This window comes from Coregonus clupeaformis, chromosome 11 (assembly GCF_020615455.1).
Source record: "Coregonus clupeaformis isolate EN_2021a chromosome 11, ASM2061545v1, whole genome shotgun sequence".
NCBI lineage: Eukaryota > Metazoa > Chordata > Actinopteri > Salmoniformes > Salmonidae > Coregonus > Coregonus clupeaformis.
In genome coordinates, this window is record NC_059202.1 from 34,886,803 (window position 1) to 34,907,051 (window position 20,249).

A 20,249-nucleotide genomic window follows, 5' to 3' on the forward strand; every position below is an offset into this window, starting at 1 on the left:
GTTCCCGCTCCCTGCTGGCCTATCAGAGTAGAGACTGAGTGTGGTTTAGACTTACTCAGCCTATCGTTGGCGCACAGGCTGGTCCCAGTCCCTTGGCGCTTCACTGTTGACAGGTGTTTAGTTGTTTTGCAACTTGTCCAGAGAGTCAGCAACCTCAGACATCTTTGTAGCAGAACACATGTCCTTGAGCGTTCTAACAAAGAGGCAGTGTTTGTGTCTGTGTGAGACACAAGCCTTATCTCCCCCTACTCCCTAACAGCTCCTCACATTAATCACAGCTTGTTATGTTAAACAGTCTATATCAGTACAGCACAAACCTATTATGTTTAATCATTAATGCTTTCTTATTAAGCTAACAGCACATCTAAAATATAAGAGAATAATTTCCCACAACAGCCACCAATGTTCACCAGACACTCATTCTGATCTACATAGGGAAAGATACAGGGTCACTGACAGGGAAGAGTGAATACAGGACCAATCAGTCTGTAGCATAGTTATAAACAAGCTGGATGACAATTGTCCATTGTAATTACATTTACATTTTAGTCATTAGCAGACGCTCTTATCCAGAGCGACTTACAGTTAGTTAGTGCATACATTTTCATACTGGCCCCCCGTTGGAAACGAACCCACAACCCTGGCGTTGCAAGCTCCATGCTCTACCAACTGAGCTACACGGGGCCTTTATGCTGTTCTTGCCATAATATGGACTTGGTCTTTTACCAAATAGGGCCATCTTCCGTATACCAACCCTACCTTGTCACAACACAACTGATTGGCTCAAACGCATTAAGGAAATAAATTCCACAAATTAACTTTTAACAAGGCACACCTGTTAATTGAAATGCATTCCAGGTGACTACCTCGAAGCTGGTTGAGAGAATGCCAAGAAATTACTTTAGAAATGTGCATGCGTCATTCAAATTAGTCAACCAACAGTTTGCCTTCAAATGTCATATTTAGCCAAGCAGGGTGTACCATGCCAAACAAAACAGCAGCTAGACACACCCATATTTAAAGATTGGATAGGTAATTTCCGTTATCACAAACAAACGCAAATGGAAAGCTGACTACTGTCTATCAGGAAATGCATTACAGGATGTTAAACAGAGCTTGTTTGTACTTTTATAGCACACAGATCAAAAACATCGGCTAGTCGGTGTCTGGGACACCAGCCCTTAGTTAGAGAATATCAAAAGCATTACATTTTTATGGGCAACAAACCACCTCAAGACTATTAGTTGCAACATTAAAGAGATCAGTGTTCTACTATAGCATGTGTTCACATGTGCTATATACACCAAACACTGAATCCTTACTATTTCTTTGATTACTGAAACCATAATTAAAGGAAATAATCATAGGTCCACTGTCTGTCAATACAATGGAACAAGTAGGCTATAACTTGAGGAGTGAAGTTCTTTCGCCCTCTGCTGGTCTAGGAGGAGGAGAGCAGCAGAGCATGGTTGTGTTCAAATTAGACAAGTCCAGGGGGTCCCTGTTTCAGTCCATATTCTTCAGTTTTCTGCCTAATGATATAGATGTAATAACGTGTCAATAGTTCTCACCACAGTCGTCCTCGTCGCTTGTGTCAGCACAGTCAGGCGATTGGTCACACCTCCAGGAGTGAGGCACACACACTGGCCGTCCCCACAACTGAACTCCGAGCTGAAGCAAGTGTGAGGGGCCCGGGTCAGGCCGGAGGGACATGCGTCGGCACCCACGTCCTGCCTAACGGGGCAGTCGGGCCAGCGGTCACACAGCTTGGCCCTGGCAACGCAGCTTCCAGTCCGCTCACAGAGGAAGGAGTCGGCTGTACAGTTCTTCTGACAGGAGGCCTCGTCACTGCCATCGCCACAGTCGTCAGTGCCATCACAGCGAAAGCGGAGGGATACACATCGCCTACTGCCACAGGCAAACTCATCCTTCTTACATTGGAACAAACCTGGGAAAGATGAAAGCCCATAGAAGGCAATTAGTGGTCATGTACTTTAAATAAAGGGACAGCTTTCCTACGTTTTTACAAAGTTTGCACCTATTATTTTCAGAGGGGAATACAAATAAACTATCACATTAAACTGACTGTCACGATCGTCATAGGAGTGAGTAGACCAATACGCAGCGTGTTGCACGAACATGGTGATCTTTATTATCGACAGCGATAAAAAGCACACTAAACAAAACAAATACACGACTCGTGAAGTCCACGGTGACACTGACCGAACACGGAACAAAAACCCACAAACACAAAGTGAAACACAGACAGTTAAATATGGCTCCCAATCAGAGACAACCAGCACACAGCTGACACTCGTTGCCTCTGATTGGGAGTCACTCAGTCAAACATAGAAACAGACTAACTAGAACCCCCAACATAGACATAACCACATAGAACAAACACACTCTGGCTCAACAAATAGAGTCCATTAGCCAGGGTGTTTCAGTACCGCGCCTCAAAAACGCAAAACAGGGGAGGGCTGGGTGGGCATACCTCCTCGTCGGCGGTTCTGGCTCCGGGCTTGCCCACCACCCTCCAATAAACCCCCCATAGCGCCCCTGGTCCGGTCTGGTCCCGCTGGCTGGAGCTGACCTGGACGTAGCAGGAGCGGCTAGCTTCAGCTCCGTTGTGGAGCCGTTGACCGGTACCTGATTAGGCACCGGTGACCCAGGCACGGGTTGTGCCGGACAGACGACGCGCACCCCTGGCTTGGCGCGCGAGGCAGGAAAGGACCCGGACCTGGCTGACGATGCGCACCCCCTGGCCTGGTGCGTGGAGCAGCCACGGGCCGGACCCGGGCTGACGACTCGCACCCCCTGGCTTTGTGCGTGGAGCCGGAACGGGCCTCACCGGACTGACGACTCGCACCCCTGGCTTGGTGCGTGGAGCCGAACGGGCCTCACCGGACTGACGACTCGCACCCCTGGCTTGGTGCGAGTAGCAGGAACGTTCTGGACCAGGCTGACGACTCGCACCCCTGGCTTGGTGCGAGTGGCAGGAACAGGCTGGACCAGGCTGACGACTCGCACCCCTGGCTTGGTGCGAGTGGCAGGAACAGGCCGGGCCGGCGACTCGCACCCCTGGCTTGGTGCGAGTGGCAGGAACAGGCCGGGCCGGGCTGGCGACGCGCACCGTCTGTTTGGTGCGAGTGGCAGGAACAGGCCGGGCCGGGCTGGCGACGCGCACCGTAGGTTTGGTGCGAGTGGCAGGAACAGGCCGGGCCGGGCTGGCGACGCACACCGTAGGTTTGTTGCGAGTGGCAGGAACAGGCCGGGCCGGGCTGACGACGCACACCGTAGGTTTGGTGCGTGGAGCAGGAACAGGCCGGGCGACGCACACCGTAGGCTTGGTGCGTGGAGCAGGAACAGGCCGGGCTGGGCTGGCGACGCGCACCATAGGCTCGGTGCGGGAAGGAGGAACAGGCCGGGCCGGGCTGACGACACGCACCACAGGCTCGATGCGAGGAACAGGAACAGGCCGGACCGTACTGGGGACACACACCACTGGCCCTACGCAGGGATCAGGAACGGGCCGGACCGGACTGGTAACACACCCCAGTACCTCTCGCCGTGCCTCCACACTTTCCCTCTCCTCTGTGACCAGTGGCCCCCTTAACCTGGCGGCCTCCTCTGCACACCCGCTGGACCGCTCCATCGCGGCCTCCTGCTGCCCCGTCGTCCACGTCGTGAGCCCCCCCCTAAAAAATTTCTGGGGTTCTCTCCTCCCCGTGGACCAGGCCTCTCTAGTTCTCGCCAGACTCTCACCCCACTGCTTCCAAGTCCAACCTCTCTGCTCTTCACTTGGCTTGGCCCAGTCGAGACTTTTAATCCACTGCTCCATAGACCAGCCCCTCTTCTCTTCACTTAGCGGGGCCCAGTCGAAACTCCTACTCCACTGATCCCAGGTCCTTCCTCTCTCCTCTTCACACTGCTTGGTCCCGTTTTGGTGGGTTTTTCTGTCACGATCGTCGTAGGAGTGAGTAGACCAATACGCAGCGTGTTGCACGAACATGGTGATCTTTATTATCGACAGCGATAAAAAGCACACTAAACAAAACAAATACACGACTCGTGAAGTCCACGGTGACACTGACCGAACACGGAACAAAAACCCACAAACACAAAGTGAAACACAGACAGTTAAATATGGCTCCCAATCAGAGACAACCAGCACACAGCTGACACTCGTTGCCTCTGATTGGGAGTCACTCAGTCAAACATAGAAACAGACTAACTAGAACCCCCAACATAGACATAACCACATAGAACAAACACACTCTGGCTCAACAAATAGAGTCCATTAGCCAGGGTGTGACACTGACTAACTTTCCCATGGGGTCATTTTTCTTTTGTAAACCTTTTCTGGTTACTGTTATGCTTTAATCCCTCTGGAATTTAAGCAAATGTTGCATTTGTGCATCAGCTTAGTGAATGTGGCCCATAGTATTTAAGATTGTGAAAGAGGCTCTGTTAAAATCGGATGGATGAAGAAATTTGCACTTTGTCCATACAATGATGTTGAGCAATTCGTTCCATGTGTAACTTGAGCCCAACCCAGGTGGCAGAGGTATCCTCTTTCCCTTAGGAAAGAGGATCTTACCTGTGGTAAGATCTAACTCGTCAGAGCAGTCATGACAGTCCGCGGTGCCGTCACAAAGAGCACTCTGGGCAACGCAACCTCCATCTGTACACAGAAACCCTGGGCAGGTCCACTCCCCTGAAACACAGCCAAAATAAGAATATTTTCACAAAATTACAAAATTGTCATATGCAATTATTACCTTCTCTCAATACATTTTATATAAATGTGATCTGGATCATATTCATAGTGTACTGTAGCAAAACGTAACAAAATGTTTTGGAATGGAAAACAAAAAATATAATTTCTTATTGGACAAGTTCAGGCAGCCTCTCCCCGTTTGTCTGTTTGGTGTCTAGTGAACCCGATCCAGATCACACGATGATGACACAGGTGTACAGACCTACAGTGTGCTCCAGCAGAAATGTCACAACTGATATGGCCAAGTATTAAAATCAGCAAACTCAAACACTGGACTTTGACATCCCTGCTACTGGACGCTATCAAATTATTACAGGTACACGCTGTACTGGAGAATTCAGCCTCCCCTATGATCCACTGGTCTTTAACCAGGGAAAACCACGGTCACTCCCTGCAGCGGAATCACTGCCATCCTCACAATCGCTGTCCCCGTCACACACCCGGAGGCCGGGGATGCACCTCCATGTTATGAAAATACTTGCGTTAAAATGTTTGACATATTACTGCATAACCTGTTGTTGAGAAAACTTGTGTTATGGCTTTTCAACTTCAGCTCTGAATCCACGATATGGCAGTCTAATAGAACTTGTGGGTTTTCTTTAAATGGAAGCTTCTCTAAATGTCAAACATGTAAAGTGTGGCGTACCACAGGGCAGCTCTCTAGGCCCTCTACTCTTTTTTAGTTTTACCAATGACCTGCCACTGGCATTTAACAAAGCATGTGTGTCCATGTATGCTGATGATTCAACCATATACACATCAGCAACCACAGCCAATGAAGTCACTGAAACCGTTAACAAAGAGTTGCAGTCTGTTTTGGAATGGGTAACCAGTAATAAACATCTCTAAAACTATGAGAATTGTATTTGGTATAAATCCTTCCCTAAATTCTAGAACTCAGCTGAATCTGGTAATGAATGTTGTGGCTGTTGAATAAAGTTGAGGAGACTAAATTACTTAGATTGTAAACTGTCATGGTCAAAACATATATTCAATGGTTGTAAAGATGGGGCTCTCCCGTCCGTAACAAAAGGGATGCTCAGCTTTTTTGACACCACACTCCAAAGTCCTGCAGGCTCTAGTTTTAGCTTATCTTGATTATTGTCCAGTCATATGGTCAAGTACTGCAAAGAAAGACCTAGTTAACCTGCAGCTGGTCCAGAACAGAGCGGCCTGTCTTGCTCTTCATTGTAATCAGAGGCCTAATTTGAATACTATGCATGCCAGTCTCTCTTGGCTAAGAGTTGAGGAAAGACTGACTGCGTCACTTCTTGTTTTTATAAGAAACATGAATGTGTTGGAAATCAACTTACACGCAGCACTGACACACACTTACCCCACCAGACATGCCACCAGGGGTCTTTTTACAGTCCCCAGGTCCAGAACAAATTCAAGGAAACGTACAGTATTATACAGAGCGATGAGTGCATGGAACTCCCTTCCATATTACATAGCACAAGTGCACAGCAAACCTGGTTTCAAAAAACAAATAAAGCAACACCTCACTTCACTTGTTGTGTGTACAATGCATTCGGAAAGTATTCAGACCCCTTCACTTTTTCACCTTACAGCCTTATTCTAAAATGGATTAAATTGTCCCCCCAATCAATCTACACACAATACCCCATAATGACAAAGCAAAAACAGGTTGACATTTTTGCACATAAAAAAAAAGAAAACTGCTATATTACATTTACATAAGTATTCAGGCCTTTGCTGAAGTACTTTGTTAATTTAATCCATTTTAGAATAAGGCCGTAACGTAACAAAATGTGGAAAAAGTGAAGGGGTCTGAATACTTTCTGAATGCACTGTATGTACTGACATGTATGTGTAACTGATATCTTGTTTGTTATATGTCAGACCCCAGTAAGACTTGCTGTCGCCATTGGCATCGGCTAATGGGGCTCCTAATAAATCAAATCACTAGCAGATTGTAATGGGCTAATGTGATGCTCCATTAGCAGTTACAGGAAAGGTACGGTTTGGCATAGCACAAATAATTTTCTTCCAACCTGAACTTGGTGAAACCAGCTTTGTTCTCGATTGACCAAACATGCATCTTCTAAAATGCCATTTGAATTTAGAAAATGCTCTTATTAAAATAAATACTTTGCTCCATTAAGTAATCCAACAATATGTACACCGCCATCTTGTCCATTTCACATTTTTCCACTTCTCTCATTGAATAAGACCAGTGAGTGTCATCGTGACATGCGGAATATTTGTGTCTATAATAAAGCCCTTTTGTGGGGAAAAACTAATTCTGATTGGGTGGGCTTGGCTCCCCAGTGGGTGGGCCTGGCTGCCAAGTGGGTGGGCCTATGCCCTCCAAGGCCCACCCATGGCTGCACCCCTGCCCAGTCACATTAAATCCATAGATTAGAGCCTAATGAATTTATTTCAATTGACTGATTTCCTTATATGAACTCAGTAAAAGCTTTGAAATTGTTTCATGTTGCGTTTATATTTTTGTTCAGTATAGTAGGATTCCGTTTTCACATGCGAAAGTGATTGCTTTGGGAAAACAACGCTTTATATATGCCTTCCCAATGAAAAGTTGTTAGAAAACTCAAAAATGTATTTTATGGGAAAGAGATGTTTTGTTTCTGGACAATGCACCATGCTGCCTTGTTGACAAAATGACCGAGCTGCACAGATTACTGTTAATTTGCGAATGACGATCCTCCCTCCCTGCTTTCACCCAATGACGTCACTGCTCAGAATAATCTAATCCGCCCAATCAAGCAACCAAGCTGCAACCGAATGGCTAATTGCTATTAGCCACCGTTAGCGTCTTCACCATTGTCCGTGGCCTGCACTACCCACCAGCCAGCTCTAGCCTGGACAATTTGTCAGCCAGTCTGCACAGCGTGCTATCAACCCAGAGCATATCGGATTTTCTGCCGGAATCACTGGACCCTAGCGCCGGATCATCGCAAGCAGCTAGCTGCAACCAAATGGCTGTTGTCGTTGGCTAATTACCATTGCCCCTTAGCAAGCACCGGTTAGCCTTGAGCTAGCCTCGAGCCAGGCCCATCTCCCGGCTATCTACCTCTCTGTCAACCGGATGGGACCTCCTAGTGTTGACACGGTGCCCTGCCGATCCAACACGACTGGTTTTCCGACGAAATCGTCTGATGTGGTTTCAACAGGCTTCCCGTTACGACGTCGCCCACGAAGATCCATCTGCTAGCCCCGGCCCGCTAGCACACGCAAGCCGGGCCTCTTGCTCGCCAGTGCTGTAGCAGCCCCCAAACTACCTCCGAACTCTCCTATTGCTGTTCACCGGACCTTATGATAACTCAGCTATACAGCTGATGCCTGCTGGACTGTTCCTTTATACGGTACCGCATCCTGTTTATGTTTAGCCTCAGCCCAAACTTTGTCGCCATTACCAGCTGTTGTCTTAGCGCTCTCGAATAACACCTGTGATTGCTTTTTGCCTCCCTCCCATATCACTATGCCTTGCTTATTGCTGTTTTGGTTATTTCTTATTGTACTATTTCACTGTAGAGCCCCCAGCCTAGCTCAACCTGCCTTAGACAGCTCCTTTGTCCCACCCCCCATACACGCAGAGACAGGCTCAATCGGTGCCTCCAGTGATGCTCTCTCTTTCATCGTTACCCAACCCTTAGGTTTACCTCCACTGTACTCATATCCTTCCATATCCTTGTCTGTACATAATTCCCTGAATCTATTCTACAACGCCCAGAAATCTGCCCATTTTTTTCTCTGTACACAACGCACTAGAACACCAGTTCTTAAAGCCTTTAGCCGTATCCTTATTCTACTCCTCCTCTGTTCCTCTGGTGATGTAGAGGCTAACCTAGGCCCTGTAGCCACCATTATCCCTCCTACTCCCCAGGCATTATCATTGGTTGACTTCTGTATTTCTTGCACGTTAACATCCAAAGCCTCCTCCCTAAGTTTGAGTTATTCACAGCGTTAGCACACTCCGCCAACCCTGATGTTCTAGCAGTGTCTGAATCCTGGCTTAGGAAGGCCACCAAAAATTCAGAAATGTCCATCCCCAACTACAACATTTTCCATCTCGATTGAACTGCCTATCATACTATCCAGGTCTGTGCCCAAACAGTTTGAGCTTCTACTTCTAAAAATCCACCTTTCCAGAAATAAGTCTCTCACTGTTGCCGCTTGCTACAGACCCCCCCTCAGCCCGAGCTGTGCCCTGGACACCATATGTGAACTGATTGCCCCCATCTATCCTCAGAGTTCGTACTGCTTGGTGACCTAAACTGGGATATGCTTAACACCCCGGCCGTCCTACAATCTAAACTAGATGCCCTCAATCTCACACAAATTATCAACGAACCTACCCGGTACAACCCAAAATCTGTAAAAATGGGCACCCTCATAGATATCATCCTGACAAATTTACCCTCTAAATACACCTCCGCTGTCTTCAACCAGGATCTCAGCGATCACTGCCTTATTGCCTGCGTCCGTAACGGATCTGCGGTCAAACGACCACCCCTCATCACTGTCAAACGCTCCCTAAAACACTTTAGCGAGCAGGCCTTTCTAATTGACCTGGCCCGGGTATCCTGGATGGATATTGACCTCATTCCGTCAGTAGAGGATGCCTGGTTGTTCTTTAAAAGTGGTTTCCTCTCAATCTTAAATAAGCATGGCCCATTCAAGAAAATTCTGAACTAAGAACAGATATAGCCCCTGGTTCTCCTCAGACTTGCCTGCCCTTGACCAGCACAAAAACATCCTGTGGCGTACTGCATTAGCATCGAACAGACCCAGCAATATGCAACTTTTCAGGGAAGTCAGGAACCAATATACACAATCAGTTAGGAAAGCAAAGGCTAGCTTTTTCAAACAGAAATTTGCATCCTGTAGCACTAATTCCAAAAAGTTTTGGGACACTGTAAAGTCCATGGAGAATAAGAGCACCTCCTCCCAACTGCCCACTGCACAGAGGCTAGGAAACACTGTCACCACCGATAACTCTACAATAATCGAGAATTTCAACAAGCATGTTGCTACGGCTGGCCTTGCTTTCTACCTGGCTAACACTACCCCGGCCACCAGCACTGCAACTTGCCAATGCCCCCCCCGCTTCTCCTTTACACAAATTCAGACAGCTGATGTTCTGAAAGAGCTGCAAAATCTGGACCCCTACAAATCAGCTGGGCTAGACAATCTGGACCCTTTCTTTCTAACATTAGCCGCCGAAATTGTCGCAACCCCTATTACTAGCCTGTTCAACCTCTCTTTCATAACGTCTGAGATCCCCAGAGATTGGAAAGCTGCCACGGTCATCCCCCTCTTTAAAGGGGGTGACACTCTAGATCCAAACTGTTACAGACCTATATCCATCCTGCCCTGCCTTTCGAAAGTATTTGAAAGCCAAGTTAACAAAACAGATCACCGACCATTTCGAATCCCACCGTACCTTCTCCGCTATGCAATCCGGTTTCCGAGCTGGTCATGGTTGCACCTCAGCCACGCTCAAGGTCCTAAACGATATTATAACCGCGATCGATAAAAGACAGTACTGCGCAGCCGTCTTCATCGACCTGGCCAAGGCTTTCGACTCTGTCAACCACTGCATTCTTATTGGCACACTAAATAGCCTTGGTTTCTCAAATGACTGCCTCGCCTGGTTCACCAACTACAGTGGGGGAAAAAGGTATTTAGTCAGCCACCAATTGTGCAAGTTCTCCCACTTAAAAAGATGAGAGAGGCCTGTAATTTTCATCATATGTACACGTCAACTATGAGAGACAAAATGAGGAAAAAAATCCAGAAAATCACATTGTAGGATTTTTTATGAATTTATTTGCAAATTATGGTGGAAAATAAGTATTTGGTCAATAACAAAAGTTTCTCAATACTTTGTTATATACCCTTTGTTGGCAATGACACAGGTCAAACGCTTTCTGTAAGTCTTCACAAGGTTTTCACACACTGTTTGCTGGTATTTTGGCCCATTCCTCCATGCAGATCTCCTCTAGAACAGTGATGTTTTGGAGCTGTCACTGGGCAACACAGACTTTCAACTCCCTCCAAAGATTTTCTATGGGGTTGAGATCTGGAGACTGGCTAGGCCACTCCAGGACCTTGAAATGCTTCTTACGAAGCCACTCCTTCGTTGCCCGGGTGGTGTGTTTGGGATCATTGTCATGCTGAAAGACCCAGCCACGTTTAATCTTCTATGCCCTTGCTGATGGAAGGAGGTTTTCACTCAAAATCTGACGATACATGGCCCCGTTCATTCTTTCCTTTACACGGATCAGTCATCCTGGTCCCTTTGCAGAAAAACAGCCCCAAAGCATGATGTTTCCACCCCCATGCTTCACAGTAGGTATGGTGTTCTTTGGATGCAACTCAGCATTCTTTGTCCTCCAAACACGACAAGTTGAGTTTTTACCAAAAAGTTCTATTTTGGTTTGATCTGACCATATGACATTCTCCCAATCCTCTTCTGGATCATCCAAATGCACTCTAGCAAACTTCAGACAGGCCTGGACATGTACTGGTTTAAGCAGGGGGACACGTCTTGCACTGCAGGATTTGAGTCCCTGGCGGCGTCGTGTGTTACTGATGGTAGGCTTTGTTACTTTGGTCCCAGCTCTCTGCAGGTCATTCACTAGGTCCCCCCGTGTGGTTCTGGGATTTTTGCTCACCATTCTTGTGATCATTTTGACCCCACGGGGTGAGATCTTGCGTGGAGCCCTAGATCGAGGGAGATTATCAGTGGTCTTGTATGTCTTCCATTTCCTAATAATTGCTCCCACAGTTGATTTCTTCAAACCAAGCTGCTTACCTATTGCAGATTCAGTCTTCCCCAGCCTGGTGCAGGTCTACAATTTTGTTTCTGGTGTCCTTTGACAGCTCTTTGGTCTTGGCCATAGTGGAGTTTGGAGTGTGGCTGTTTGAGGTTGTGGACAGGTGTCTTTTATACTGATAACAAGTTCAAACAGGTGCCATTAATACAGGTAACGAGTGGAGGACAGAGGAGCCTCTTATAGAAGAAGTTACAGGTCTGTGAGAGCCAGAAATCTTGCTTGTTTGTAGGTGACCAAATACTTATTTTCCACCATAATTTGCAAATAAATTCATTAAAAATCCTACAATGTGATATTCTGGATTTTCCTTTCTCAATTTGTCTGTCATAGTTGACGTGTACCTATGATGAAAATTACAGGCCTCTCTCATCTTTTTAAGTGGGAGAACTTGCACAATTGGTGGCTGACTAAATACTTTTTTTCCCCACTGTACTTCTCAGATAGAGTTCAATGTGTCAAATCGGAGGGCCTGTTGTCTGGACCTCTGGCAGTCTCTATTCTCTGTGTTTATCAATGATGTTGCTCTTGCTGCTGGTGACGCTCGGATCCACCTCTATGCGGACGACACCATTTTGTATACATCTGGCCCTTCATTGGACACTGTGTTAACAAACCTCCAAACGAGCTTCAATGCCATTCAACACTCCTTCCGTAGCCTCCAACTGCTCTTAAACACTAGTAAAACTAAATGCATGCTCTTCAACCAAATGCTGCTTTCACCCGCCCACCCGACTAGAATCACTACTCTCGGCAGGTCTGACTTAGAATATGTGGACAACTACAAATACCTAGGTGTCTGGTTAGACCGTAAACTCTCCTTCCAGACTCACATTAAGCATCTCCAATCCAAAGTTAAATCTAGAATCGGCTTCCTATTTCGCAACAAAGCCTCCTTCACTCATGCTGCCAAACATGCCCTCGTAGAACTGACTATCCTACCGATCCTTGACTTCGGCAATGTCATTTACAAAATAGCCTCAAACACTCTACTCAGCAAGTTGGATGTAGTCTATCACAGTGCCATCCGTTTTGTCACCAAAGTCCCATATACTACCCACCATTGTGACCTGTACGCTCTTGTTGGCTGGCCCTCACTACATATTTGTCGCCAAATCCACTGGCTCCAGGTCATCTATAAATCGCTGCTAGGCAAATCCCCTCCTTATCTTAGCTCACTGGTCACCATAGCAACACCCACCCGTAGTCTGCACTCCAGCAGGTATATCTCACTGGTCATCCCCAAAGCCAACACCTCCTTTGGCTGCCATTCCTTCCAGTTCTCTGCTGCCAATGACTGGAACGAACTGCAAAAATCTCTGAAGCTGGAGACTCTTATCTCCCTCACTAACTTTAAGCATCAGTTGTCAGAGCAGCTTACCGATCACTGCATCTGTACACAGCCCATCTGTAATTAGCCCATCCAACTACCTCATCCCCATATTATTTATTTTGCTAATTTGCATCCCAGTATCTCTATTTGCACATCAATCATTCCAGTGTTAATACAAAATTTTAACTATTTTGCACTATGGCCTATTTATTGCCTTACCGCCATAATTTACTATATTCGCACACAGATGCATTTATATTTTCTGTTGTATTTTTGACTTTATGTTTTGTTTACCCTATATGTAACTCTGTGTTGTTGTTTTTAAATCGCACTGCTTTGCTTTATCTTTGCCAGGTCGCAGTTGTAAATGAAAACTTGTTCTCAACTGGCTTACCTGGTTAAATAAAGGTGAAATAAAAAGATAGCCAGACTTGTAAATTGGGCTAAGGAACAGAAGTTGGGTTTTGGAGAAACGCCATCAGTGAGTGCTCTGCAAGCAATACAGCGGATGAAGGCGCGGCAAAAGTGTGGTGAACGGGTAGACATGGTTATGGACAGCGAGGATGAAGGAGATGAGCAGAGTGCTGTGGGAAGATGTGTGTTGAGGAAGAATGGCGCCAAGTACAAACCGTATTCTGCGGTCTCAGAAATGGAACCTGGCGAGAGTGAGGATGAATTACCTGTGGTGGCAGGTGTGGCGAAGACCTCCAAGTCCGAGCCTCGCCCCAATGGTCATACAAAGGATGAGTCGGGCCCAGTGGGAGTGACATTTTTTGAGAAAGTGGATCCCTGCCTTTTGCCTGATCCATATGTAGTCTCAGGCTGGGTAGAAATAAATTGGGTACTGTTAAAATCGGTGAAGGTAGCTCGAAGTGGACAAGTGATGATTTTCGGTGTTTCTTCCATCCAGAGGGAGCGGGCGCTTCAAGTCACATGACAAGACCTGTGACTTGCTTTGCTCTCCAGAGCAGGGCACCTTTGAAAGGAGTAATTACCGGGGTGGCGTTAAGTGTGTTTCTGGCGGTACAGAGCATTTCAAATGGTATTATATAATAATATGCCATTTAGCAGACGCTTTTATCCAAAGCGACTTACAGTCATGTGTGCATAAATGTTTACGTATGGGTGGTCCCGGGGATCGAACCCACTACACTGGCGTTACAAGCACCATGCTCTACCAATTGAGCTACAGAGGACCACATTATACATACACACACACAAAATGTATGCACTCACTAACTGTAAGTCGCTCTGGATAAGAGTGTCTGCTAAATGACTAAAATGTAAATATACACACACGTTTATATATATATATATATATACACACACACAGTGGTGTGAAAAAGTTTTTGCCCCCTTCCTGATTTCTTATTTTTTTGCATGTTTGTCACACTTAAATATGTTTCAGATCAAACAAATTTAAATATTAGTCAAAGATAACACAAAATGCAGTTTTGAAATGAAGGTTGTCATTATGGGAAAACAAAATCCAAACCCACATGGCCCTGTGTGAAAAAGTGATTGACCCCTACAACCTAATAACTGGTTGGGCCACCCTTAGCAGCAACAACTGCAATCAAGCGTTTGCGATAACTTGCAATGAGTCTTTTACAGCGCTGTGGAGGAATTTTGGCCCACTCATCTTTGCAGAATTGTTGTAATTCAGCCACATTGGAGGGATTTCGAGCATGAACTGCCTTTTTAAGGTCATGCCACAGCACCTCAATAGGATTCAGGTCAGGACTTTGACTAGGCCACTCCAAAGTCTTCTTCAGCCATTCAGAGGTGGACTTGCTGGTGTGTTTTGGATCATTGTCCTGCTGCAGAACCCAAGTTCGCTTCAGCTTGAGGTCACGAACAGATGGCCGGACATTCTCCTTCAGGATTTTTTGGTAGACAGCAGAATTCATGGTTCCATTTATCACAGCAAGTCTTCCAGGTCCTGAAGCAGCAAAACAGGCCCAGACCATCACACTACCACCACCATATTTTACTGTTGGTATGATGTTCTTTTTCTGAAATGCGGTGTTACTTTTACACCAGATGTAATGGGACACACACCTTCCAAAAAGTTCAACTTTTGTCTCGTCAGTCCACAGAGTATTTTCCCAAAGGTCTTGGGGATCATCGAGATGTTCTGGCAAAAATGAGACGAGCCTTAATGTTATTTTTGCTCAGCAGTGGTTTTCGTCTTGGAACTCTGCCATGCAGGCCATTTTTGCCCAGTCTCTTTCTTATGGAGGAGTCATGAACACTGACCTTAAGTGAGGCAAGTGAGGCCTGCAGCTCTTTGGATGTTGTTGTGGGGTCTTTTGTGACCTCTTGGATGAGTCGTCGCTGCGCTCTTGGGGTAATTTTGGTCGGCCAGCCACTCCTGGGAAGGTTCACCACTGTTCCATGTTTTCGCCATTTGTGGATAATGGCTCTCACTGTGGTTCGCTGGAGTCCCAAAGCTTTAGAAATGGCTTTATAAACTTTTCCAGACTGATGGATCTCAATTACTTTCTTTCTCATTTGTTCCTGAATTTCTTGGGATCTCGGCATGATGTCTAGCTTTTAAGGATCTTTTGGTCTACTTCACTTTGTCAGGCAGGTCCTATTTAAGTGATTCCTTGATTGAGAACAGGTGTGGCAGTAATCAGGCCTGGGTGTGGCTAGAGGAATTGAACTCAGGTGTGATAAACCACAGTTGAGTTGTGTTATAACAGGGGGGGCAAACACTTTCACACAGGGCCATGTAGGTTTGGATTTTGTTTGCCCTTAATAATATCAACAACAACCTTCATTTCAAAACTGCATTTTGTGTTTACTTGTTTTCTTTGACTAATATTTAAATTTGTTTGATGATCTGAAACATTTAAGTGTGACAAACATGCAAACAAATCAGGAAGGGGGCAAACACTTTTTCACACCACTGTATATATTCACACACACACATATATATATATATATATATATATACAGTGCTGTGAAAAAGTATTTGCCCCCTTTCTAATTTTCTCTACTTTTGCATATTTGTGATACTGAATGTTATCAGATCTTCAACCAAAACCTAATATTAGATAAAGGGAACATAAGTGAACAAATAACAACAATTACATATTTATTTCATAAACAAAGTTATGCAACACCCAATTCCCCTGTGTGAAAAAGTAATTGCCCCCTTACACTCAATAACTGGTTGTGCCACCTTTAGCTGCAATGACTCCAACCAAATGCTTGCTGTAGTTGTTGATCAGTCTCTCACGTCGCTGTGGAGGAATTTTGGCCCACTCTTCCATGCAGAACTGCTTTAACTCAGTGACGTGTGGGTTTTCAAGCATGAACTGCTCGTTTCAAGTCCTGCCACAACATCTCAATTGGGATTAGGTCTGGACTTTGACTAGGCCATTCCAAAACTTCAAATGTGTTGTTTTTTAGCAATTTTCATGTAGACTTGAATGTGTGTTTTGGATCATTGTCTTGCTGCATGACCCAGCTGCGCTTCAGCTTCAGCTCACAGACGGATGGTCTGACATTCTCCTATAGAATTCTCTGATACAGAGCAGAATTCATAGTTCCTTCTATTAACGCAAGTCGTCCAGGTCCTGAGGCAGCATATAGTCCTGTGTAGCTCAGTTGGTAGAGCATGGCGTTTGCAACGCCAGGGTTGTGGGTTCGATTCCCACGGGGGGGGGCAGTATGAAGAAAAAAAAACGTATGCACTCACTAACTGTAAGTCGCTCTGGATAAGAGCGTCTGCTCTGTAAAATGTAACGTGATTGACCACACACTACCGTACAGTAGGTGGCGGCATGCACAAACAAAATGTGTGAACGCTGTGATACCAAAGAAGAAGTAGTACACATAGTTGGATAACTAAATGTAGAAAAAAATGAATTCTTAATTCAAACGAACCACCTGCAATTGGACACATTATAGAATATGCATGTTTGGCCGAATCGAGAACGAAGATAGTAAAGCCAAGTTAAGGTTGGTCGAAAATGTTCTGTGGTATGCCAAACAGTGCTTAATGGAGCATAACATTAACTAGCTTCAATGCAACCAAGATAGTTTTTATATCGACGCTACTAGCTACTGCACCTGTAAGAAATGTGGGCTTCACGTCATAAAACAGCTGCGAATCAGGCGATGGAAATAACGTTACACGCGCCACCAACGCAAAATGACAAACACCAATAAAACAGTGCAAATATGTAACTGGCAAGTTTATCTTACCACAAATATAATGGAAGGTTAGCAACTGAGTAAGAAGTATTCTACGAAGGTTTCCCATGCTCAGTATCTGCAGTTAGAGGCGCATGAAAATTACGTAATGGTGTATTAATAAGGCGAGCTGTGTTCAAAACGGAAGTGTTGTGATGTATTCCGAAATCCAAACCAAAGATTTTTATAACTAAACCTGTCGTTTCCAATGGGAACAAATGAGCCATAGTGGGCAGAACAAGCAAGGAGGGGGCAGAGCCAAGCACGAGATAGCGAGATCCTATTGGCGCGTTCTAGCATTATCTGCATATTTCCGTTAGGGAACGCCTACTCTGAAGTGTGCATGTGCAATAACTCAATTTGCCTTTGCACTCCTAAACAACTCGATTTAAAAAAAACTTTTGCAAAGGGTAAAGTGTACAAACCTTAGTCCACTCTGTTCATAACATATTCTAGTTTTGGGAACAGAAAACTGTATTGAGATCAAATGTTTCATCGATGAGAAGTTTTCAGAATGTCGGCCAAAATCGATCTCGTTCCATGTTCACCCACTGCGCGCCAGTGGGCTTCCTCTGGAAACGCCAAGTGGATGCTTCACATTTATACATCCAATGAAATATCGGTCTCATTGTTCTATCTGTGTCCAAACTAATCACGTCTGTGACGCTACCACGTCTGATCGAGGCGTAAATCCCTTTCCTGGTGCTGATGCCGCGTTCAAAACAACTGGGAACTCGGAAATCGCCAACTTCAGTGTGTTCAAAACAACTGGGATCTCGGAAAAGAACGAGCTCCGAATTGGAAAATCGATTTGAATGTTAATCCAACTCGCAATTCCAACTCGGGAACTTCTGCCTCTTTCTAGAGATCCGACTTTCCGACCTGAATATCACTAACGTCATGATTTGACATCATATTTTTCAGAGTTCAGTTAAACAGCGCCGGAGAAGATGGCTGCCGTTTTACAGCCCTCTAACCAATTGTACTATTATGTGTGTTTTTCCGCGTTATTTGTAATTTATTTTGTACATAATGTTTCTGCCATCGTCTCTTATAACCAAAAAGAGCTTCTGGATATCAGGACAGCGATTACTCACCTCGTATTGGACGAAGATTTTTTCTTCAACGAGGCGGCCGCGAAGGATATCATACAGACACCCGACAAGGCCCAAATCCCCGTCATTCGCGTGAGGAAGAGATCGGAGATATCGCGGGACGTAGATCCGGGTGCCTTGTAAGGATCCGACGGCGAGCGAGTAAACTGCCTCTTCCATCAATCCTATTAGCCAACGTTCAATCTTTTGAAAATAAAGTGGACGATTTAAGATTACGGTTATCCAACCAACGGGACATTAAAAACTGTAATATCTTATGTTTCACGGAGTCGTGGCTGAACGACAACAATGATAACATTCAGCTAGCAGGCTATACGCTACATCGGCAGGACAGAACGGCTGACTCCGGTAAGACAAGGGGGTGGCGGTCTGTGTATATTTGTAAACAACAGCTGGTGCACAAAATCAAATACTAAGGAAGTCTCGAGGTTTTGCTTCGCCTGAGGTAGAGTATCTTATGATAAGCTGTAGACCACACTATTTACCAAGAGAGTTTTCATCTATATTTTTCATAGCTGTCTATTTACCACCACAAACCAATGCTGGCATTAAGATTGCACTGAATGAGTTGTACAAGGCCATTAATCAACAGGAAAACGCTCATCCAGATGCAGCGCTCCTAGTGGCCGGGGACTTTAATGCAGGGAAACTGAAATCCGTTCTACCTAATTTCTACCAGCATGTTAAATGTGCAACCAGAGGGAAAAAAACTCTAGACCACCTTTACTCCACACACAGAGACGCATACAAAGCTCTCCCTCGCCCTCCATTTGGCAAATCTGACCATAACTCTATCCTCCTGATTCCTGCTTATAAGCAAAAACTAAAGCAGGAAGCACCAGTGACTCGGTTAATAAAAAAGTGGTCAGATGACGCAGATGCTAAGCTACAGGACTGTTTTGCTAGCACAGACTGGAACATGTTCCGGGATTCTTCAGACAGCATTGAGGAGTACACCACATCAGTCACTGGCTTCATCAATAAGTGCATCGATGATGTCGTCCCCACAGTGACCGTACGTACATACCCCAACCAGAAGCCATGGATTACAGGAAACATCCGCACTGAGCTAAAGGGTAGAGCTGCCGCTTTCAAGGAACGGGACTCTAACCCGGACGCTTATAAGAAATCCCGCTATGACCTCCGACGAACCATCAAACAGGCAAAGAGTCAATACAGGTCTAAGATTGAATCATACTACACTGGCTCTGACGCTCGTCGGATGTGGCAGGGCTTGAAAACTATTACAGACTACAAAGGGAAGCACAGCTGCGAGCTGCCCAGTGACACAAGCCTACCAGACGAGCTAAACCACTTCTATGCTCGCTCGAGGCAAGCAACACTGAAGCATGCATGAGAGCACCAGCTGTTCCGGATGACTATGTGATCACGCTCTCCGTAGCCGATGTGAGTAAGACTTTTAAGCAGGTCAACATTCACAAGGCCGCAGGGCCAGACGGATTACCAGGACATGTACTCCGAGCATGTGCTGACCAACTGGCAAGTGTCTTCACTGACATTTTCAACATGTCCCTGACTGAGTCTGTAATACCAACATGTTTCAAGCAGACCACCATAGTCCCCGTGCCCAAGGACTCTAAGATAACCTGCCTAAATGACTACCGACCCGTAGCACTGACGTCTGTAGCCATGAAGTGCTTTGAAAGGCTGGTCATGGCTCACATCAACAGCATTATTCCAGAAACCCTAGACCCACTCCAATTTGCATACCGCCCCAACAGATCCACAGATGATGCAATCTCTATCGCACTCCACACTGCCCTTTCCCACCTGGACAAGAGGAACACCTACGTGAGAATGCTATTCATTGACTACAGCTCAGCATTCAACACCATAGTGCCCTCTAAGCTCATCACTAAGCTAAGGATCCTGGGACTAAACACCTCCCTCTGCAACTGGATCCTGGACTTCCTGACGGGCCGCCCCCAGGTGGTAAGGGTAGGTAACAACACATCTGCCACACTGATCCTCAA

General features: G+C 45.8%; 1 protein-coding gene across 1 annotated transcript; it reads right to left on the reverse strand.

Moving 5' to 3' along the window:
• Window positions 1–845: 845 nt before the first annotated feature.
• LOC121577323 (low-density lipoprotein receptor-like) lies at window positions 846–17,235 on the reverse strand. Its single transcript, XM_041891085.2, has 3 exons — window positions 17,153–17,235; window positions 4,601–4,717; window positions 846–1,948 (listed from the first exon to the last, which is right to left on the reverse strand). The coding sequence occupies exons 1-3, from the start codon at window positions 17,208–17,210 to the stop codon at window positions 1,533–1,535; spliced, it is 591 nt and encodes a 196-aa protein (XP_041747019.1). The 5' UTR covers window positions 17,211–17,235; the 3' UTR covers window positions 846–1,532.
• Window positions 17,236–20,249: the final 3,014 nt, after the last annotated feature.